The sequence below is a fragment of the Suricata suricatta genome, chromosome 1, assembly GCF_006229205.1.
Source record: "Suricata suricatta isolate VVHF042 chromosome 1, meerkat_22Aug2017_6uvM2_HiC, whole genome shotgun sequence".
Lineage (NCBI taxonomy): Eukaryota > Metazoa > Chordata > Mammalia > Carnivora > Herpestidae > Suricata > Suricata suricatta.
The window spans coordinates 25,322,611-25,346,576 of NC_043700.1; the positions used below are offsets into that span (position 1 = coordinate 25,322,611).

The following is a 23,966-nucleotide window of genomic DNA, read 5'->3' on the forward strand; positions in this document are numbered from 1 at the left end:
TTTTGGTCAAGGACCATGCTCATTATAGCTCTTTACAGCTCTCTGTTCTCCTCACGTTGTCTTGCACAGTAATAGGTGTGTAATGGCTGCTCATTTAATATTTATTATTACAGATAATAGATCCTAGTAGATTTTAGAAACTATAAGACCCAGGAGACTTTTTATTTGCAGGCGTAGAAATGATGCTTGCTTTTGTTTATCATCCACATCTTAAAAGCATTCAAGTAAATGGTGGGGCTCTTGGTACTTATGGTTTCATAGAATTCGATGGACTAGCTGAAGCCCCACACTGAGGGTCCAGAGCCATCCTCAAGGCACCATGACTGTAATCATCAGCAGAAAGAGGACGAGGAAGGGGAGTGCATTGCAGTGCCTTGATGACATCAGTTGGAACCAACCGCCTGGAAGTCACCCAGGCCCACTCAGGCCTGAGCCACACCAGAGTAATCCCACAGGATGAATGTTCATGTGCTTCCTGTCCATTCACTCAATCCCTGTTTGACTTGGGTAAAAACCCAAGTGTACGTACCAGGGATTCCCAGTCAGAATCACTGTTGATGAGGACAGTTTCTGGATTTGCAAAAGCCTAACAAACTGTTAAGTAAAACCTCATCATTGGGATTTCCGTATTCTCTTACTCTCTTTCCCCCGTGCCCTTCATAAGGAATGACTTCATCTTCTTCTATCCCCTCTGCAAAAACCAGTATTTCAAAGAGATGACAATCTAAGTGGGAACACTCTTAAGAAAAACAAACAGTACAGTTTTGAGTTGGACAAACAGGAAAGAAAATTATACTTCCAAATGTCACATAAATTAATTGAAAGTGATCAGATTTACTACATGTATCATTCGTACTGAAATCCTCTTGAAACTGTAGTAATCTGTCCAAAGATGATTATCTTTAATGACATTTATTGGAATTTTCTTTTAACCTTCCCTCATATAAGATGCCCAGTTTCACTGTGCAGGATGTTTCTCCTGAAAAGGCTAGGCACACTAAATATTTACTGCTACCCTTCAGTTTACATAGTTACGTAGAATTTCTTTACCTCTGTGGGAAGCTACAAATATGTATCATTTGGAAACTAATGTTCACTTCTTAGCATGATCCTTCTTTCCATACTATGTTCCACTAATCCGTTTGCTAAAGCCTCAGATCTGAGTTTCGAAAGTAGATGGGTCCGGCGGCACTAAAAGCAGAGTCTTTGGAGTATAATGAGAGAAATCAGAATGTCTAGTGGTCTGTCTTGTGGCTAATGGGTGGTGCGGTGTGCAGGTGAGCCTTGTCCTCTGTCCCATTCCCTCAAAGCACCTTGCCATTAGCCGAGGGAGGTGTAATGCAGGTAGGGTCCAGACCAGGGGCCCACTGTTCCGTTTCATCAACGTCCTTCGCCATCATCCATCTGCTCTCTCCCTCTAACTCCATGGGAGAAAACCAGTGGTCATTTTTTTGTTTCATTCTCTCTTCTTATATTATCCTGCGTGTTAACCACATCCCTGCTGCTAAGCTCTGTGTAAATGAAGGTAATTTATCCAAGTAAAAATGAGCAGAAAATTCTCCGGGCTGTGTAAAGAGCATGTGGTAGAGGTTTTGATCAACCTGGTTTATCCCATCCTTCTACTAAAGAATATTAAAAGACTAGGTGTTTATAGTGGGTATTTTTACTTCAGTGTGTAGGTGGAGTTTTCGAGTCACTAAAAGTCCTGGTATTAGCCATATAAATTCAAAAATCAAATATCTGTCAGTTAATGACTATCTATTGTTATTCACTAAAAGCTTTAGCTTTGTGGTTTCTTGACCTTTCTTTTTTGCCATCATTTTGGCATGTACAACATGTACCCCCGGCCCGGTAACGTCCCTTACGCTACACGGCGATTCTCAGTCAGCAGTAGGTCAGATCATCCCCACCATTGAGAATCTCTGCTCTACAAAATAATCTTACCTAATGCAGTTTGTGTAGCATATAATCTATTGTTAATAACAGTATCAAATCAGTACTTATCTCAATCTCAATTAGTAGATTCAAAACAAGGATGAATGTTAACACAATTTAAAATTTTAAAAGCTACTTTGTCTTTTAACTAAAAGGAAGATATAATTATATTTTTATTATCTATGGATATGTAAATCTGTTCTCTTTCAAAAGTCCCTTTTTATCCATATTGCAATGAGCCTCGGCTGGATATTTTAATGAAATCGTAGGGCTCTGGTCCATATTTCGGTCCACGTTTCTCAGTTAAGGTGGCAAAACACTAGTTACATAGTATTCATCCAATGATGCCTGGACTGGCCTAGCCGTGTGGTGTTTATGATACACTGCCCGGAAGTCACAGTTTTTGTGGGGATTTTTGTGGTAGTTCATATAAAATAGAAACTGCTAAGTTAAAAATAAAGCTATTTGCTGAATAGTTTTGTGTGTAGTGTTAACCAGTAGTCCCTGCTTACATGGCTTCTCGCTGACACTATACGCTTTGCCATCGTCAACTCTTCAAGAAATGACTCTCGAGTTACAGTCCAGCAAGACCTTGCAGGCAGCCGTGTGTAATGGAAAGAGCCGAACTCAGGATCTGAACATCTGGGATCTAGTCTGCAGGTGTTTACTCAGTAGCCAGTAGTCTTCAGGAAGTGCCTTAAGCTTTCTGATCTTTAGTTTTCTCATCAGTAGAACTCAGATGCCGAAACCTCCTTTCCGGGGTTGTTGTGATAATTAGATGAGATCGTGAAATCTGGGGCAATAAGATAACTCGCTCCCCACGGCCATCCTACTGGTTAGAATAAGGGCTGTGTGTCACTCTTACGTCGCACAGACCTAGGAGTGATGTGTGTGCTTGAGCAGCCGGCATCCGTACGAAACAGCCACAGATGCACCGGCTTCAGTAGGAGAGAATGACCGGGGGTAAGATGGTCCTGTGAGGTGTCTGTGAAATTACATAAAGCTACTTAAGCTGTTATTTATTGGTAATTATTCTTTGACTTGCATTTTACCTTTTTTCCTCTAGAAAGCTCAGTCTGCTGTCTGTGTATCTTTAACCATTTTATACAGAAAGAACTTTGCCACCTCAGTTTTTCTAAACAGAGAAACATATAGTTTAAGTAAGAAGTTTAAATAAAAGGTATAGATTTCATGAAACTTTTTATTAATGGTAATATACACTATCCTGGTTAGTGTTTTGTATTATGTAGTGCCTTATATTTTTAATATACATCTACACAAGACAGTTCACTTTTCTATTAATAAATGTGAGACCTCAATATTTATTTACCGCAAAGCATGTGATTTTCTATTATCTCGTAAATCAACTTGCTGACTTTTTCCTTCTTCAGTGCTTTGTCCAAAGTATATAATACTGGGTGGATTTCATGACATTCATACAGTTTAATGGTTCTAACCCCAAGCATGTTTCTCTTCTCCCTACTTCCCAACTTTCTAAAAGTAAATTACGACCTTCACGGTATTTATGTAGTATCTGTCGTTAAAGCATTCTGCATTTCGGCTGGATTCTGAAACCATGTTTAGTTGGCTCTTCTGGAAACACCCCAGCAGAGTTCAGTTCCTTTCCTGGACCTTCCCCTTCAGTACTTTATTCTCATAAATGGCATAAAACTAAGCTGTAGCTCATTTATTGCATTTGTCAGCCTTAAATTTCAGTTACTATTTTTGGCCCCGGGGTGTAGCTATTTAGAAGACTTAAGAATGGTGTTTTTCATCTACTTTGGTAGTGATATACTCCTTCCTGTTTATTGCTCTTTCACAGGTCAGTTAGTAGATTTAACAAGCATATAATTGGTTTCTCCAAATATAAACTGTATATTCAAGTAAAGGAAGTTGAATAATAAATACCATACACTTGTATACAATTCATTTTACACACATACTCGTAATTTTCCTTGGACTCTCTAATTCTGGAAGACCATGTAAATTAGTCTACCAACTTACATTATCCTGCCCGCACACACGGGAGCAGCATAAAACGAACCATCAGAAGCACTGTTTGCCCCAAAACCTTATCGGGGAGAAGCTTGAAGTTATTCCGTGATTTGGGTTAACTGAACAAAAAGAGCTACTATCCCTCTGCAACATACATCTTTTGAGTAAGGGAGATACATTTTGGGGGTTGTTTGTTTTGTTTCAAACATTTTTCTAAAAAATTTTTATTATTTATTATTTTTGAGGCAGAGACAGAAACTGAGCATGGCTCTGTTTATTTATTTATTTTTGTAACTTTTATTTATTTTTGAGAGACAGAGTGTGAGCAGGCGAGGGGCAGAGAGAGAGAGGGAGACACAGACTCTGAAGCAGGGTCCAGGCTCTGAGCTGTCACCACAGAGCCCAGCATGAGGCTCGTACTCATGAACCACGAGATCATGACCTGAGCTGAAGTCAGCCGCTTAACCAACTGAGCCACCCAGGCGCCCCTCTGTTTATTATTTTTGAGAGAGAAGGGGAGACACAGAATTCAAAGCAGGCTCCAGGCTCTGAGCTGTCAGCACAGAGCCCCAAGTGGGGCTTAGACTCACAAACCATGAGGTCAGGACCTGAGCTGAAGTCTGACATTCAACCCACTGAGCCACCCAGGTGCCCCATTGTTTTGTTTTTTAATTTAGATAATGCCACAGTTGGTACTTGTTCTTATCTTTTGTGTATGTGTGTATAATTCCTAATCCCAAAAGGATCACAAAACGTTGCATGTTCTCAGAAGCCCTTATCATTATGTTCCTCTGCTCCTATTTTGTTTCTTACACTCTCAGAGCAAATGTAGGAGTTTCCTTAGAAGTGATTTGATTTGTCTTTTCCTAATAAATTTTCTTCTCTTTATTTTCTGATACTGTTTTCCTGAAATAATAAGTACTTGTATTCTCTTTTGAAAACTTTAATATTAACCTCAGAAAAAGTGTCTGTTCTTTTTGAGGTGAGTGTCTTCAAGAGAGCAAAGCTGTCTTACACAAAATATGAAGACGCATGCCCTAGATCTCGTCTTGGGATGTTTCTGATTCTCCTTTCCCCACCTCTTCCCATTTTCACAAAAGCTTCTGATGACTCAGTATATTGCAGCATGAGTTAGAAATCTAGTCTCAACAGATAATGTGCTTCTGAGTTCATTATTAAAAGCGATCAGGTTATGCCAGGAAATGTATCCATAAAGAACACAAATATGCCAGTTGCACAAAATTATAGAATATTGAAGTTGACATGGATTTCACAAATACATTAGAGGTGGGTCACCAAACCAAGCATCCCTAAATATGTTTATAAGAATAAAGTTATTTTTATTATTCTCAAAAGCCCAATTGTTGGACCAGTATTACTGTTGCATAATTGCTTATCTAAAGCTTATTTAATGAGGACTTTGGGGAAGAAAGAAACTTTCTGCTATGCAGATCTTATTCTTTGAGAGAAACTGCTCTCCTTGAAGCGTTCTCCTACGTTGTCTTGCGCAGTCCTGCCTCTTTATCGCTCTTCTGTTCTCACTGCCCCTTCCGTCTCCTCTAGGGACCCTTCACTCTCCTTTCCCCAAATACTATTCTCTCGAGGCTTCATCCACCTTGAAGTCATCGTTCTGAATTCCTTTTCTCAGTGAGTTCATTTATCACCAGCTGTAGCTGTCAGCTAGACATTCTGTTCTGCAGACCCCCGGGCCCCTACCCCCAGGGCCGGGCACATAGTAGGTGTTCACCAGTACGTGCTTGGTGGGGGGAGGTGATGGGAGAGTGTTCAGTGAGTAAATAAACAGGCCCTTATCTGTGCTCCGTCGTTTGTGTCAGGTCATTAACGGAACGCCGTTGCTCTGATACTTTACCCGGAAAACTACCTCCCCCAAGTGAACCTTAGCTTTCGTACAGTTTCAGCCCCACTTAAACTTCTCTGTCTCTGTTCGTACTTCCACTTCTGGTTTCTTAAATTCTTAGAAAATTTTGCCAAAAGAGAGGTAGTCATCTTTGACTTTTCTCTCACTTTCTTTGTCTGCCCTTAATGTCTTCTTAAAACCCAAAAGTTTTTCCTTCACAGTTTCTCAAAGGTAGCTCTTCTTTTCTGTTCTTCTCTATCACAGCTCAGCATCGGAGCACCTCACGCTGAGCTTAGCAGCGAACGGCTGCTGAATAGTCCTCCACCCTCAAGTCATTTTGGATGTGACAAAGTCTTGTAAAATGTCCTTTTGTTATGTTACCTTACCTCCCCCCGAGGCTGAAGAGAACATGGAGAATCAGTGAGGTGGCGTCCCATGGGCTAGAAGGGAAATAGCAAGATAAGAAGCAAATAACACTTGTTTGAAAGTTTGACAGGTGGACTAGACCTTTGATAGGAGGCTTGGAGTCAGGTAATGGTTGCATTTTATGTATTTGTTTTTACTATGGACCTGACTGTGTTGAAAGGCTGAATAACAAATGTTTAAAGCACCTGTGAAGAATTGCAAGGTAAAGGAGTGTTTGAGGAAGTGCGATTCTGTAGGCAAGAAAAGACGGAGTCCAAAATACAGGAGTGGGCTACATATGCTTTCTTTAAAGAAGGGGCTTGTGGTAGGGGTGAGAATAGAGCTGCCGAGGGAGTGAGATGTTGAATAAAACAAGCACGCCTGATGCGGCTTCCCCGGCCTCACTCGTAACTCCGCGCGTCCTGTGTTTCTCTCCAGCATGTGGACATAGCAGCCTTGTTGATAAAATACAACACGTGTGTAAACGCGACAGATAAGTGGGCGTTTACTCCTCTACATGAAGCAGCCCAGAAAGGGAGGACGCAGTTGTGTGCCCTACTCCTAGCACATGGTGCAGATCCAACTATGAAGAACCAGGAAGGTCAGACTCCTTTAGATCTGGCAACGGTAAGTCTTCATTCGAATTATTTAGTATTGCTTTAAATTTATACTTTCAGAGGCACCTGGGTGGCTCAGTCGGTTAACTGCCCGACTTCAGCTCAGGTCATGATCTCGCAGTTTGTGAGTTCAAGCCCCGCATTGGGCTCTGTGCTGACAGCTCAGAGCCTGGAGCCTGCTTCAGATTCTGTGTCTCCCTCTCTCTGTCCCTCCCCTACTTGCACTGTGTCTACTCTATCTCAAAAATAAATAAATGGTAAATTTTTTTTAATTAACAATACTAAATTCATACTTTCAGAGATGACATTAAATTACAGAGTAAGGGTACCTGGGTAGTTCAGTCAGTTAAACATCTAACTCTTGATTTCAGCTCAGGTCATGATCTCAGGGTCGTAAGATCAATCCCTCCATAGGGCTCTGTGCTGACAATGCAGACAGAGACTGCTTAGGATTCCCTCTCCCTCTCTCTTGGCCCCTCCCCCATGCATGCTGTCCTCTATCTAAATAAATAAAGAAATCAATAATTTTTTAAATTGCAGCAGGTTTACCTTTAGTGATGCGTATTACACTTAGAGTAAGAACAAATTTCCTTCCTTCTGAATTTGCATCTTTTTATATAATTCAGAGCTCTGTTAAGGTAAGCTAAGCAGTACGTTAACTTACTTCTTTTTTCCATGCTTAACATGGAGGGAAAACAACCATAGAAAACACACATATCCAACGCATATCCTCAGAGAATTACATTAGTAAAATGCCTTCTACCTTTTACATTTGGCATATCGGTCAGAAACAACTGATGTTCACGATCATTTACCTGGGACTCTGAAATAGAGAAAAATTACCTTCTAGCAGTGTATTGTTTTTCTGAAGATGGAAAACTAAATTGATACACACAATAATTTAGAATGTTTTAACCTGAAATACTGTTCCAAGCCACATTCTGTTCCACACCTCTACTGCTGAGTAACAGACCACTTCAAAACACTTAGTAGCCTACCCAGAACCGAGTGAGTGACTTAATACAGTGATTTATTGCTCCTCGCGGCTCCGTGGGTCGGCAGCTCAGCGACGCAGTGACATGAGCACCTGCCTTGAGCTGGGACCGTGGCTGAGGCTGCAGTGTCTGGGGAGCCGTCATCCTCCAGGGCTCTCTCCCCGGGCCTTCCTCACTCAGTAGTCCAAGCTGACCTTCACAGCGTGGAGACGACTTCTATGTGAGAAGTCGAAGCTGCCATTTCTGTTAAAGCCTGGCTCAAAAACCTCGGACATTCCTCCCTCTGTATTCCGTTGGCCACAGCAACTCACAGGGCAACCCCAATTTAATGGAAGGGAAATAGATGCCACCTCTTGCTAGAGAGAGTGGCTCACATGTACACAGAGGAAGGAATTCATGGCTCTCTGTCTTGGGAAGCTCCCACATAGTCTCACAGCAGTTGAGCCTAACTGTGAAGTTAACGAATAAGCTAGCCAAATTAAAATGGCATCCTTGTCACATGTCTCCAGATTAAAGGGGTTCCAGGATGGCTCAGTCGGGGAAGCATCCAACTTCAGCTTAGTTCATGATCTCACAATTTGTGGGTAAGAGCCCTGCTGTGGGATCTGTGCTGACAGCTCAATCCTGCTTGTTATTTTCTCTCACTGCCCCCCCCACCACGCCCCTTCCCCACTCACGTTCTGTCTCTCTCTCTTTCTCAAAAATAAACATTTTTTAAAAAGTCTCTATACATTAAGTCTCTACACATTAAACTATTGTGCACTAAATAATGCACAACGAATAAAAATTATTGTTATTTAAACAATACACAAAACATAGTGTTAGTATGTAAACTCATTCTAAAGAAGAGATTGAGAATCAATCTGCAGCAGGTTCTTTTGTAAATGAGAGATGAGGGGTGCCTGGGGGGCCTCGGCTAAGCACCTGACTCGATTTCAGCTCAGGTCATGAAATCAAGCCCCCAGTCAGGCTCTACACTGTCAGTGCAGATGGAGAGCTTAAGATTCTCTCCCCCGTCTCTCTCTGCTTCTCACCCACTCGCTTGAGCATGCTCGTGCTCTCTCGTTCTCTCTCTCCCTCTCTCTGAAAAAAACAAAAAGAAGAGAGGAACCTATCCTTTAAATACATGTGTGATCAGTATGAACAACTGTATGCATGTTTAGTGTTAAAAAAAAGTTTCCAGAAATCACCATAGTCTACATTCTACATTCTTAAACTTCTTTTCATAGTTAACTCTCATATATATGGATGTGTGTGTGGCAAGAACATTTAAGATCTATTCTCAGCAGATTTTCAGGTATATAATACAGTATTAGTAACTAAAGTCACCAAGTTGTACATCAGATCTTCAAAGACAAAATATTTTCTCAAACTTCTACAGGGATTCCAGTTCTACCTGTAGAAACTGCTGGGATGTTTCGGAGCGGGGGGGGGGGGGGGGGGGGGGGGGGGGGGGGGGGGGGGGGGGGGGGGGGGGGGGGGGGGGGGGGGGGGGGGGGGGGGGGGGGGGGGGGGGGGGGTGCTGGGAACAAATGATCAAAGACCAATAGGGAATAATGAGGCACTTGCTGAAGACTAATTTCAGAAAGCCCTGGGTCCTTAACTGTTTTAAAATACAGTATTTTTGTTTTGTTTTGTTTTGTTTGTATTATTATGTGTAGGCTGACGACATCAGGGCTTTGCTGATAGACGCCATGCCCCCGGAGGCCTTACCCACCTGTTTCAAACCTCAGGCCACCGTCGTGAGTGCCTCGCTGATCTCACCAGCATCCACCCCCTCCTGCCTGTCTGCTGCCAGCAGCATTGACAACCTCACTGGCCCCTTAGCGGAGCTGGCAGTGGGAGGAGCGTCCAACACAGGGGACGGGGCTGCGGGCGCCGAGAGGAAAGAAGGAGAAGGCGAGTGCACTTCGCAGCGCTTGTTTCATTTGGGTTTGGTTTTTTTCATGAAGAGATTTCAGTCACCTTTCTTGGTTAAGCATTGAGCGCCTGTCTTCAAGACATCCTGTATTCATATACATGGCAGTTTATAAGAACTGTCTTCACAGAATAAATCCCTTGACGTCGATCTTGTTCTGACTTACATACGTTCCAGTGTACCCATTCTAACCATAGTATCTTACTAACTACTGTGGGTCTTATTTTTGAAATTATATATTTTTTTTTAACCCGGAAATATCATTTGGGGAATGGAAACTGAAACAAAAGCTGATAAATTCGATTTTTAATTCCAGCTATTAAATATTTCACTAAAAGCATTAGATTATATTTTATAATATTGCAATTAATGTAAATGCTATGGGTAAGATAAAGATAAATTCTGCTTTTACTTCTCTGCCAAAGTCAGAGATAACCTGAAATGTCTGAATTAAATGTACATATTCTGGATGATTTTTATGCTATGTAAAATCATCTGCACAGCTAAGGGTGTCAGAGTCATGGCTTTAAGTAAATACTGTAACTTCCTGTCGATTCTGCTTTCTGAAAATGCCAATGTGTTTGTTTTAGTTGCAGGTCTTGACATGAATATCAGCCAATTCCTGAAAAGCCTTGGTCTTGAACACCTTCGGGACATCTTTGAAACCGAACAGGTAAGCGTTCATCTGTAGCTGTGTCTCTTTTTATTAAATACTAAGAGGTATCAACTGCTATTGCTTGTTTCTTTTTTACTTCTTAATCACTTATCCAACACATTAAAACTCATCAAATTTCTAAAGAAGCTAGAGGAATTCAGTATTTGATAATTCCCCCCAAAATTGGATAATAGATAATGGGAGTCATTAACTGTTATGTTATTATGTCTCTATGGGCAGTTTGACTCTGTTTTATTATGTGTCAAAACTTAGACTATGAAACCCCTCAGAAGAGTGTTTTCAAAGTCTTCTTTCATTATTTTGTTTCCAAGAAGTGTTGTTCCTTACTCATCTCAATATATTACTGATGTGACTTGACTCCACTTAAAACCAATGACAAATTTTTATATTAGCAAAATCTTCAAAAAGCACTTATCTGTTAAATTTGGAAAGCAAAATTATTCTTAGACAAGTACCTTTTTAAAATTGCCTCTTTATGAAGTTTCTGTTGTCCAGTTGAGTCTAAAATAAGGTTGAACCTAAACTTGGCCGCACATTCATAGACCTGTCCTGTTTTCACATACATCTTAAATGTACATGAAGGTTAGCCTGAGGTCATCATTAGGGTATTTATGAATTAAGACCTTTCTGTGTGTCATTCTGTTTTTATATAGGAGAATGAGTTTTCAACTTATTAACGATTTCATTACCAGGATAATAATAAGTTCCTGAGTTTAAATTGACTGTTAGTTACTCCTGTATGTAGAATCTTAAAATGGGAAAGGTGTTTAGAGATCCCAGATTCCACATAGGAATTACTCTTTGAACCTCGTGTGGGAAGATAACTTGTTACATTTTAGGGAAGTGTCATAAAATGCTTGTAATTTTTTAAAAAGTTTTTTTAATGTTTTATTTATTTTTTGAGAGAGAGAGAGACAGCTTGAGCAGGGGAGGGGTCAGAGAGAGAGGGAAACACAGAATCTGAAGCAGGCTCCAGTCTCTAAGCTATCTATCAGCACAGAACCCAACACGGGGCTCAAACCCACGAACTGCGAGATCATGATCTGAGCCAAAGCCAGACGCTCAACCAACTGAGCTACCCAGGTGCCCCAAATGCTTGTAATTTAAAGTGTGCCCAAATCTGCCCTGGCATATAATCCATTAATTTTACATTTACATTTACCTTGTTTTGTACAGAAATCTAAATCTTGTCTACTTAGCGTATTAGTTTCATAGGGCTGTTAGAGGAAATTACCTCAAACTTGGTGGCTAAAACAACAGAGTCCTTGGCATTTTTGGAAGCCTGGCATTCAAAATCAAGTTGCTTCACGGGTTTTTTTTTTTTTTTAATACTCATTTTTGAGAGAGAGAGAGAGAGAGAGATGGGCAAAGAGAGACACACACACTCACACACAGAATCTGAAACAGGCTCCAGGCTTTAAATTGTTAGCACAGAGCCCAATGAAAGGCTCGAACTCACGAACCATGAGATCAAGACTCAGCCAAAGTCAAAGGCTTAACCATCTGAGCCACCCAGGAGCCCCCCAAACCAAGCTTTGGACAGGTCTGCATGCCCACGCCTCTGCCAGCTTCCAGCCCCCTTTGACTTATGGCCGCAATTCTGCACTTCTGCTCCCATGGGCACCTTCCTTCTCTGTCAGTCTTCTCCTGTGCAGCTTTTAGAAGACTTACACTAGATATAAGGCCTACCTGCATAATACAAGATGATCTCCTTATATGAAGATTCTTAATTCATATGCAAAGATCTAAAACAAGGTTTCCAAATAGGAAACCTTCATAAATTCTGGTAATCACAACATGGACAGCCGCTCTTCATTTCACCACAACATGGTATGTAGCCTGTCATATATTTCTAGGACCTAATCAACTTATCATGGACTTAACCCTTCAGCCACCCACTCTACAAAGCTTCTCCTATTTTAGGATAAATATACCCTTTCTTCCCCCAATTATTCTTTATATGGACATAGTTTCCAAATTCTTCACTAGCCTTTTTGCCCCACTCTGGTTTCTTTGTAGGCTTTATAGTCAATTAGGAGTTAATTAAAAACACCATTTCTGTTTTATAACAGTTATACTGTGAAGATGTTCTAATGTCTTTTTTTTAGCTTTATTTCTTTATAGTGCTTATTATAGTTCATCTTTTATGTTCTTACTGATCAAAACAGTTGAGTAGAAACAGCACTAGACTAAAAGACCTTGATTCTGATTATTTTTCTTATTAACTGTGTGACATTGGTAAGGCATTTAACGTATCACTCCTCTTAATTGTAAAATATAACACCTTCAAATGTCCAGATAGCTAAAATTTGCAGTCTTGCTGTGTGTCTGTGCCAGTTTTTAGGACATGCTTTAATGAAGCATGAGCTGTATCTTTGTCTGGTGGTGAGAACTTTATAAACTTCTATAATAATTTCCTTTTCCTTTAGCTTCACCTACCATTGATTCACCCTCTGGTTTAGAGACTTCTCAAGAGAATATCCTAAACAGTTTGAATGTTTTCCCCTTATTCCATCCCTGAGGGTATGAAAGCTGTTTTAAAAGCATCATCTTCTGAGAATGCCAAAATCTGTATCTTCACGTAGCCCTCTTCCCAGATCAGCTCGTGCACACATCTTTGCTTAGTAAACCGAAGACCCTAATTCACACAAGTAACTCCAACTGACTGTTAAAAAATGTTCAAAGGGATTTCAGTTTCTACTCTTTCAGTTAGTTTGCAGCATAATTTTATGTTTTATATTTTTCTCTTTTACTTTATTCGCTCAGTAACTGATTTCCTATGACATGGTTATCTCCTTAGTGATCATAATAGTTTAGTCTTACAGTCTGTCCTTTTGACAGCTCATCCTGTTTGGTCCGTTTCATCGTTGTCTTTTACACTGTTCTGAGTAAATGGCTCCATCGATTTTTTTTGGCAGAATAATTTCTATATCCTTTTTATTAATATGTTGACTATTCCATTTAGTGACTCAGCACAGTGCCTTTCCTGCAGACAAATGATTTTACCTTTCTTCGTATTGAACTGTGTTTGTCCTCTGGCCCAGTCATCAGGCAATCAAATTAATTTTTACTCTGACTGCAAGTGTTACTTGAGTAGCCTTTAGTTACAGAGTAATAAATTCTGTAACCCTTTCTATAGTTTACCCTCAGTGCCTCTGTTCCTGCTCAAGGATACGTCTCTGCCAGTGGAGTGGAGGATAAAAGTGTTCTTTTACTCCAGTGTCAGGAAAACTGCCTGGAGAGCATCATAGCCCACCTCTTACCCCCACAGCTATTCTCCCAGAGGTCTCGTAACTAACCTGCCTTGTTCGAACACATATACTTGGCCAAGTAATGTAGACCCTGTCTTTTATAGTTAATGATATATAGTACCAGTGTCACTTCGGCCCTTCCTTTATAACAAAGCTTCCTGATTAGAACACTTTTTCTGTGAGAGAGGCCAATTTGATGGACACTGCAATTCCTAAACAGAAATGCTATGACTTAGAAGACTTTCTGTGGACATATTTATGAGCAACCTATATATTTTCGTGAAAAGTGATCATATAAATTTTTACTGCAAAATCAAAAGACCACAGAATGGACTTAAGTCAATGAATTGTGCACATGATTATAAAGTTATTTCTGCTCTGTCCTGCATCCTTTTAAGCCTCAAAGAAAGGGCTTTTTTCATCAAAACTCTACTTTTTCTCTGTCCATTAAAACTACTTTTGCACTCTCTACCACAGAGAAAATGAACAGATCTTAGAAACAAAAGGCAACCCTTTCTGAAGTGATGTTTGCTTAGTATGCAAGGTGATTTCATTGACAAATGGATAATCCTTATTTTAAAGATTATAATTTTGTTTTTTAACTAAAGTATAACTGACATGCAATATTTATTAGTTTCGGGAGGACATCATGGTGATTTGATATTTTTATACATGATAAAATTATCCCCATAAGTCTAGTTACATCTGTCATCGTACAAAGTTACTACCATGTTATTGAGTATATTCCTTATGCTGTCCATTGCATTCCCATGGCTTATTTATTTTATAACTGGAAGTCTACCTCTTACTCTCCTTCACCTATTTGGCCAACCCCCCAACTTCTACCTCCTCTGGTAACCAAGTTTGCTTCCTATGTCTGTGAGTCTGCTTCTGTTTTCTGTTTTACATTCAACATGTAAGTGAAATCATATTATTTGTCTTTCTCTCTCTGACTAATTTCACTTGGCATAATACCCTCTAGGTTCATCCACCTTGTCGTGAATGGCAAGATTTCATTCTTCTTTATGGCCGAGTAATATTGTGTATAAATCCACCACACCTGAGTCCGTTCATCTGTTAATGGACACTTGGGTTACTTCCGTATCTTGGCTGTTGTAAATAATGCTGCAGTGAACACAGGGACGCCGTCTATCTCTTCAAATTGGTGTTTTTGTTTTCTCTAGATAAATACCCAGAAGTGGAATTGCTGGACGATAGGGTAGTTCTGTTTTTAATCTTGTGAGGATCCCCCATACTGCTTTCCACGGTGGCTGCACCAGTCTACATTCCCACCACCAACAGTTCCCTTTTCTCCACGTCCTCGCCAACACTTGTCACCTTTTTCCTTTTAATAGTCGCCAGTCTGACAAGTTTGACCCCTTTGATTTTAATGTGTGCTAGATATAAATAACTAGCCCAAGAAACTTGTGATTTCCTGGATGTAACAAAGTTATTTTTCAAGTGTTACAGATAATTTTCAAAGAAAAAAAAAACTATTTCTAATAGTATTAAAAGCCCCGAACCTTGGAGCAACGTATCTAAAATCCATCTAACCTGCTTTGTATTGGATATTTCCATTTCTTTTATTGATAGGATAGTCTCAGCTTCACCAATTTTCACATTTTTAGAATAATCTCTACTCCCATTCTTTTTTTTTTCCCTTAACCATTTGTATTTACCAGGCCCTGTCATCGTTCTGAAATTTCTCTCTGGTTCCTCCCACCCACTCCACTCCATCTTGACCTTGTTCATGCAATCCCTTTCCCTTCCAGCCTGCCCCTCCGAATGCTCCCATCCTCCTCATGAAATACAGCTTTGATTGTGTTGCCCCGCTGTAATGGCTCCCTTGGAGCTTTTGGATACTGTCTTAACTTGCTCTAAAAAGCCCATTAAGATCTACTCCTAGCCTGCGACTCTACCCCTCCCTTCCTTTTTCCTGCATATTATGCTCCCCCTCTTGGACTTCAGTGCTGAGAATCTCCCACATGTTCTATATTCTCTTACTTGATTTTTCTTTTGCACATGCTGTTCCCTTTGTCTTAAACATCCTTCCCTTCTTCTGACTAACTCTTGCTTCTTATCCAAGCTATTACCTTCTTCTAAGAACCTTTCCTGACCACCTTCATGTTCCTTCCATCTTTTCCCGCCGTACCTACAGCCTTGAATCAAGTAAGAGCCTGCCTAAGGATTCCTCCAAAACATTGACCAACCTGTACCATATTTCAGTGTTTACTTCTTTTCTCCATGGTAGAGGAAACAGCATGAACTTTTGTGGTGCTACCTTGTGTTTTTACTGGTCCCACTCCTTTACCACCTTTGGGCTAGTTATTTACCTTTCTGAGCTATAATGGGAAGTTTTAGAATTAAATGTTTAACTAGTTACTTTCTTAGGAAATACCTAGCGTATAGAAGGTATTCATTAAATTATGTATGAATGAGTGAACACATGAGCAGTAATCTGAATTCCTTAGCTTATCAGTTAAGGTTTTCCAGTGGACACTGCCTGTTAAGTATGGGGACAAACTGGATGTCATGTAACCCCAAGCAACTCAATGGTTTCTTAGCTTTCTAGTCAGCCCTTTGAAGAAATACAAGCAGGGAAAGACCGATACGGCAATCCATCTCAGCTCTTCCGTGTACTATTTTTATGATTTCGTTGGGCCTCAGTTTCCTCATGGGTGATTATGAGGAGGAATTTTATGGATGGAGCTATGTAATCAGCAAATATATTAAACATTCTCCATTTCTTTTCTGGAATCTCATAGAGAGCACTCTGTACTTTGTTCGCCTGGTTTCTGCTTCTTCCAGATATGTACCAATTCAGAAAAACTTAAATTTCCTTTGAATTGAAGCCACGACATCCATTGAGATCCTGTTTTTACATCAACTTTATTTGAACCGAAGTTTAGAAGGAAAAAATGGAGACGTCAATAATGTAGTAAACGCTGTGCATGGCTTCCAGTGTATATTAAATTACATGTAGCTAAAAATTTACGGGCTCCTCTCCTGTTATATTGTGAACTATTCCATCTCCAAGATGTGTATTTCAGAACTGTTGCTTTTTAAAAGCTCTGCTCAAAATTTCCTTTTGGTGATTGGAAGTGAATTGTCCATTTTGTACAATGGAGCAATCATTTCTCAAATGGCTACTTAAGAGCAATATGGTAAATTATTTCCAAAGAATGAACAGTATATGGTTGCTGCACCGAGAAGATCAGACTCATTATAAATACTTCATTCTCACAGTAAAAATCAGTAGAACTCCAGGCCTAATTTGTCAGTGTTTTTTTTTAATGTTATGTGTAACTGAAAAGGTAGAGCACACTTTAGAAAAATCTGTGTGTGTGTGTGTGTGTGTGTGTGTGTGTGTGTGTATATATATGACACATAGATAGATATGTGTGTTGGGAAAAGAGTGTCTATAAAAGGATTTCTCCGTTTTCCAAGGAAAGAGAAAATTAAAGGCTGATCTTGTAAAGTAGTATCTGCATTGTTAAAGGGCCAGCTTCTTCTGAGCCAGAAAATTACATGTTCAGCCCCGAGTAATGTGTCTGGCCAAGATTTCATCCTGTGCTTTCAGAACTCTGCCACTAGGTGGCGGTAGTGTCACAGTTAGCTGTTTCAACAAAGGAAATGAGTGATTTTGAGTCTTGATGGTAGGCAACTAACCATCTCCATTTCCAGGGATGAAGAACCAAAAATTAAAAACCACTGTTTTTACAACAGGAGAATGTTAGGCTTCATGGATGGTTACATCTGCAATTTAGAAGAAAACCAAAAAACTATCTACTGTCTCTTTTCCCAATTGGAATTTTGTATACAGCTTCTATATAAAATGGTCTGTAATCGAACTAAATACTTATCATCTAAATCTCACCACTTTCCAAGGCAGCCATTTCCATGCTTGAATATTTCTCAGCACTGGAAAGTTCCTCTTTATCTTGATATAAATCTCACTTATCTAAAACTGCTTACTCCTTTTGCCACATTCTGTTCTTTGTGCTAATAAACCTCTCTCCCAGGTCCCCTACCTGCTGGATACTGGGACCAGTATCTTATGCTTCTGCCTGTTCTCGCTTGTATTTGAGGCAAGCAATAAGTGGTGGAATTAAATAATCAAAAGGATATATAGCAATGACCATTTTATGTTTGTATAGCATTGTTCCTTCCATTTTAATTCACAGTTAACTGGAAGCAAAGTTTTTCAAGTGAGTGAAAAGTTGATAAGGGGCACTTGGGTGGCTCAGTTGGTTAAACATCTGACTAACTCAGGTCATGATCTCACGGTTCATGAGTTCAAGTCTCGCATGAGGTGAGCTCGAGCCCTGCTTCGGTGAGCCCCACTTCTCTCTCTGTCTGTCTTTCCCCTCGTGGGATTCTCTTTCTCTCAGCCCTCACTCACTTCCAGCCTCTCTCTCAAAAAAAAAAAATTGATATAATTATCAAGAAAACTTTAAGATGGTTTTATAAAGGAGACAAAAGAATTTGTTAATTTGGATGGCTATGATAGCATTAAAGACAAATGGAAGAACTGAAGAACGGTTCAAGACTTAGCAATTAATTTTGTTGCTTTTTTTTTTTAGATTACACTAGATGTACTGGCTGACATGGGTCACGAGGAGTTGAAAGAAATAGGCATCAATGCATATGGACACCGCCACAAATTAATCAAAGGAGTAGAAAGACTCTTAGGTGGACAGCAAGGTAAGGAAAAATAAATAAACACATCTCAGAAGGACCAAGTGAGATGTCAGGGCTGGCATTTGACCTCAGGCGGTCTGAACCCGGAGCGCATGCACCCACCCAGCCGGCGTGGCGCCTCCTGCCTGCCCCGTCTTCCTTACTGACCTGGCTCTCTCTCTGGCTGCACTAGCTAGCCGTCTGCCCGTCCCCCTCTCTCCCCTCTCACTTTATGCCCTCAACATGTCTGGAATCTACACCTCTGTCCTTTCCCACTGCTGTCTAGTCCAGTACAAGTCACCTAATCTCGGCCACCATCATCGGTCACCTTGACTATCACAACCGCCTTCCAGCTTATCTCTGACCCTCACCTTGGCCTCCCCGCCAGGACCTGCCCTGCCTGTACTCAGAAGACTCTTTTCAAGATGACTGTGTGATCATATCACGCCACGGCTTAAAGCCTTTGAACAGAATCCTGTCGCTTTTAGGATAAAATCAGACGTTCGTAACATGGCTTTTCATAATCTGACCTTTCTCTCTGACCTCATCCTGGACCTCTCCCCGCTCTCAGTTGTCCGCTCAGCCTTTTTCCTTTTTCCGTTGCTGTTACAAGCCTACTATCTTTCCCCTCTGTCGGCCTCCATGTTTGTCATTTTTCTACTTGTTAGAAGTACTTTTACCATAGGAAAGAAAAGGGAGAAAAGGGAAAAACTTGAATTAACCACTCCGCAGCCCATAAAATTGCAGGGATCACATGAAACTAAGTGTTAGCAGGTTTTGAGCTTAAGTCTTGCTTATTTATTGGCATTATATTAACAAGCACAATGAAATGAACAAGAATAATGTATTTTAAACTGATTAAAAAACTGATTTTAAACTGATTTAAAAGTGACCATCTCAAGCCGTCTCACAGAGTTTTTACAGGATAGTTCTTACATTTTAGACCTAATGGCATTGTGATCCGTGTGTTTCTCTTTTGTGTCTGACATAGCTTCATGTATGTTTACAAATGAAGTCAGTTCGACAAAAAATTGTTGAGCCCTGCCGGAGAGCTCCAGAAGGACAGAGAAAGTTGGTCCCCAAACACCCCTCCATTACTTCTCTTGTCTTTGGATGTGCCTGTTGAATATAACCTTATATATTAGCTTCAAATTGCCAATAATTTAGACTGCTTCCAAAATGTCAATTATTTATGATGAAGTTTTCCCTAAAATTGAGGTTGAGTAGTGGACTTGAATGTATTTATTTTTCTTTTCTACAGGCACCAACCCTTATCTGACTTTTCACTGTGTGAATCAGGGAACTATTTTGCTGGATCTTGCTCCAGAGGATAAGGAATATCAGTCAGTAGAAGAAGAGGTAATGTGCACCAAGCTTTTGCATTCTCTTCCTGAAACCTGTGGTTAGGCCTGCGATCATTCACCTGACTCTTATTAGCCTATCTCTCTTAGCCACAGAGGTGGCATATTGCCCAAGTTCATCTAGGACTCTGTTTGGGGCTATGCCCCAGTGTTCTCACATCCTAGTAAGCCTAGGGTTTCCAGCAGGTGGGCCGGAGGTGTCTTTTCATCCTGGAAACTTTCCTGAAACTATGCAAATAAGAACCCTACCAGAACTATATTCTTACACCGTTAAAATGCTACCTAAGAATGATAGGGAGTGAGAACCTTGCCTCATGAATAACAAAGGTCTTCGTGTTTTTATTTTCATGCAAAGTTATGTGATTATAAAATAATATGCCCAGTGTTCACGTGTGCTTATGCAGTCTGCCTCATAACTCGAGCCACCTTTCAAGTCTTCAGTCCCGGCGTGAAAGCACCATGGGAAGGCTAACGGGTGGCCCTCTTGCCGGACAGTTGCCACAGAGATTCTCCTCCACCGCTGGCCACTGCCTCATTTCTTACACGTCCTCAGCACCGTGCTAGTGGGATTATCACAATAAACAAGCTGCCTAACTAATTGCAGTATTTTGCAGAGAAAGGCATGCGTTCGTATTTTTGTTTGTGCATCTTCTGCCTTTTAATCAGTGCTCACAGTACTCTGGTCCGGGAAGTCAGGACCGTTGTCAGGGGCCATTTCGGCGCATGCCTGGCCGGCCTGTCAGGAGAGCATCGCAGCTTCTGGCAGCTCCGTGCCTAATCACCTGGCCGCACATGCGATCATAACGTCAAAACTGTGAGGAATCACTTCACAGAGCGGCGAGATGGGGGGTTAACTCTTGAGTCAGTCCTGTGAGGAACGCGGGTCTTCAAAGCGTTTTACTTTCCCATCATTCTTTTGAATGTGAAGAGGGAGAGAAGTGCAAGCACTGCTCGGGAGAAGGTCACTGCCCTGGGTCACGCGTCGCATCCAGCTCCGCCCCGTCTGGGCAGACGCACCTTGCGGTCCCAGATGAAAGAGAGAATACGGGATAGCTCTCCGAAGGAGCAAAACCTTCACTGGTTTTTAAAACTCACAGTTCTTTAATGAGTACTCATCGAATGCGAGGAGTTGAAGTTTGACTTAACCTTGGTGTTGCTTCTTCTGCTCAGTACCATAAAATAGCAATGTAGATGCTTAGTGTGACGTTTATTTCTGCGTTTCCCCACTGTGCTGACGGGAAAATCTTTCAAAGCTTTTTTTTTTTTTTTAGTTAGAAAAGAAGGAAAATGTGGAAGTTTAATATCTATATCTCTGACTTACTTTCTCATCAGAAGTACACATCCACTAAACTTTGTTGAACAATTTATAGTGAACTCCCATTTCTGTCTTAGTGCTGAGTCTAAGACTCCATAGAACAGTGTAACAGAAGGGGATTGTTGAAAACAACAGAGGAATGAGTTTGGAATTAGATGCTGGCATATTTTCAGGAAGTCCTTTTCCTTTGTTCTGTAGATGCAGAGTACCATTCGAGAACACAGAGATGGCGGTAATGCTGGTGGCATCTTCAACAGATACAATGTCATTCGAGTAAGTTTTTAAAATTTCAGGGTGAAAATTCGATTGCAAGGCATGCCTGAAAATCAAATGTAGACGATGACAATTTTTTTCTAAGCATCACATTTTTAAACTGCCAAGATACTCGGTCATCTGCTGCCTGGGTCAGTTCCCTGACCCGTCAAGACCATACTTCGCTAGAAACAGAGACTGGGTAGAAACAGGAAGGCTGCAGGCCGAAGGCTAGATCCCTCGTGTTGCCAGTACAGATGCCGTGAGGAGACCCGGCCCACTCACAGGTTGAGACCGTAGCTGACAGTAATTTCTAGCACCACTTCAGAGCAGGGTCCAGGGCCTGGGTTTTCAGTTGGAGTCAGTGATTGAATCAGAATGCATGTACCTCTTCATCTCAGTCTCTCAACCAATACTGTGGGTTAGATGCGCTTTTTCTTTTTTTTATGTTTTTTTTTTTTTTTTGAGAGAGACAGTGTGAGCAGGGTAGGGGCAGAGAGAGAGGGAGACACAGAATCAGAAGCAGACTCCAGACTCTGAGCTGTCAGCACAGAGCCCAACATGGGGCTCAAACTCAGAAACCATGAGATCATGACCTGAGCCGAAGCTGGATGCTTAACCCACTGAGCCACCCAGGCACCCCAGATGTGCTTTTTCAAGGAAGTATCATAAAAAGGAGTAAAATCTGTTGAGAACGGGCTTACCCCTTTGAAGTTACACCAGCGCATGTCAGAATTTCCCGGAGAGATTTTAGAAGGTAGATGTACAGCCCCTGTGTCCTAAAACTCAACAAGTCTGGGAGGAGTCTAGGAATAGATTTCCTTTTTCTTTAATTCTTTGGGTGATTTTGAGGCACAGCCAGGTCTGGTGCAGAATAACAAAAGCCAGAGCTGAAAATTATGTCACTAAAAGCCAGAGTGTCCACTTAGTTACACTACCTGGCAACTTTATCATTTTCAAGTGATGTTTTAAGCAAGCAAAACAACAAAAATTGAACCTTCCTAAAAGAAAACAGAATCTTCATTTTAAATGCTAAACTGCCGCTTAACGTTCTTTGCATCATTTGCTTCGTTCTTCCTCATCCTTACAGATTCAAAAAGTGGTCAACAAGAAGCTGAGGGAGCGGTTCTGTCACAGACAGAAGGAGGTGTCCGAGGAGAACCACAGCCACCACAACGAGCGCATGCTGTTTCACGGTGAGCTCCGGGGCCGCCTTCGCCTCTCTGGGCTTCTTTGCGAATTCCAATGAAGCGAAGAGCGTATGTCACTGACCAGATCAGCGTGGTGTTAAAAATGGGTGGTTCTGAGTTTTTTGTCTAATTCTGTGTTGGTACCAGTTTTGTAATGCACTGCATGTTAGTATGGGCTTTCCAAGGCATGCAGAACAAAAATAACTCAGCTAAAATTGTTTTAGAACTTCTATTGCAAGTTGAGCCATCTAGATAGTGAGATATCTGTATTATAGTTTAGCATAATTGTTTCAGTTTGTCCAATTATCTGGTTTTGTGTGAAGTAAGATTGCGTGGAGAATCTATGTATTTAAAGCCACATCGTTCTTTGGTATCTGAAATCTCCTGCCATCTGCAGAATCCATATTACATCCTTGTTTGGCCAACACTGTGGGTCCCCACTGAGATCCTAGTACAAGATGATAATTTATGTAAGGTAGACCATCTTCCAACTTCATTTATGCATTACTAATTACCTAATATTAACCTGCCAAAGTGCAAAATAGCTTGCAGCTAATTGAGATTCTCGAGAAGTCTTCACAAACCAGTCTTTCTGTGTTTATATTTTCAGGTTCTCCTTTCATTAACGCCATTATTCATAAAGGGTTTGACGAGCGACATGCATACATCGGAGGAATGTTTGGTGCCGGGATTTATTTTGCCGAAAACTCCTCCAAAAGCAACCAGTATGTGTATGGCATTGGCGGGGGGACAGGCTGCCCCACACACAAAGATCGCTCGTGTTACATATGTCACAGGTGAGCGCCCTGCATAGTGGCTGCGGCCTCGGGCTCCGGACAGATTAGATTGTCAGGCTCTGCCGGAGCCCCAGGTGATCCTCATATAATGGATCACACGAGTTCGGGGTTGGATCAGAATAGCTGATCAGCCCCTGTCCTGATAGGAGACGTGACAGCACAGCGAACCCGGGGGAAACCCGGTATCTGTCAGCCAGTCGTCGGTCACAGTGAAACTCCCTCTACCTGGCCTTGCTCGCTGAGCTTCACTTGCTCAGGTTCAGAGTCAAAACAAGAAAAGGTTGAGGATTTCATGTCTCGAAGAACCTCTAGCTTTAGGTTTACACACACTGTAAACAAGTTGAATCTTCAGTTTGCTTCTGATGTTGCGAGCAGGGCTTTAAGGCAGAATACATAATCAGCCTTGAGAAGTCCAATTTTAGAACATTAACTTTGGATTTCATGGTAAACAAATGAATATTAGCTTTCTAAATAGAATCTTAAAACTCAGAATCAAGAGACTAATAGTACACGCTCCCTGAAGTCAGTGAAGAAAATACCATTCTCTTCCCTGCCATTGGAAAAAATACAAAAGAATTGTACATCACCAAGATTGCCGTTGATTGCATTTTTCTTTAAATTAACCAGATGGAAAGTCAGGTTAATTAGTACTCTTGTAATTCAGAGGAAAGCTCAGAAAGACCCAGATAGCCTTGGAATTCACTAGAGTTTTTGACCTTAA

General features: G+C 41.0%; 1 protein-coding gene across 5 annotated transcripts in view; it reads left to right on the forward strand.

The window, feature by feature from the left end:
* The window catches only part of TNKS (tankyrase), a 204,371-nt gene that overhangs the window by 168,883 nt on the left and 11,522 nt on the right, over window positions 1-23,966 (forward strand). For 2 of the 5 annotated variants that reach the window (XM_029935480.1, XM_029935495.1), the window contains 8 exons: window positions 6,632-6,820; window positions 9,467-9,704; window positions 10,314-10,396; window positions 18,234-18,354; window positions 19,592-19,689; window positions 21,205-21,279; window positions 22,349-22,454; window positions 23,059-23,245. In XM_029935480.1, coding sequence (XP_029791340.1) covers window positions 6,632-6,820; window positions 9,467-9,704; window positions 10,314-10,396; window positions 18,234-18,354; window positions 19,592-19,689; window positions 21,205-21,279; window positions 22,349-22,454; window positions 23,059-23,245 — 1,097 coding nt within the window. The remainder of the gene's footprint in view (window positions 1-6,631; window positions 6,821-9,466; window positions 9,705-10,313; window positions 10,397-18,233; window positions 18,355-19,591; window positions 19,690-21,204; window positions 21,280-22,348; window positions 22,455-23,058; window positions 23,246-23,966) is intronic. The other 3 variants (XM_029935487.1, XM_029935513.1, XM_029935504.1) reach the window with 2 other exon arrangements.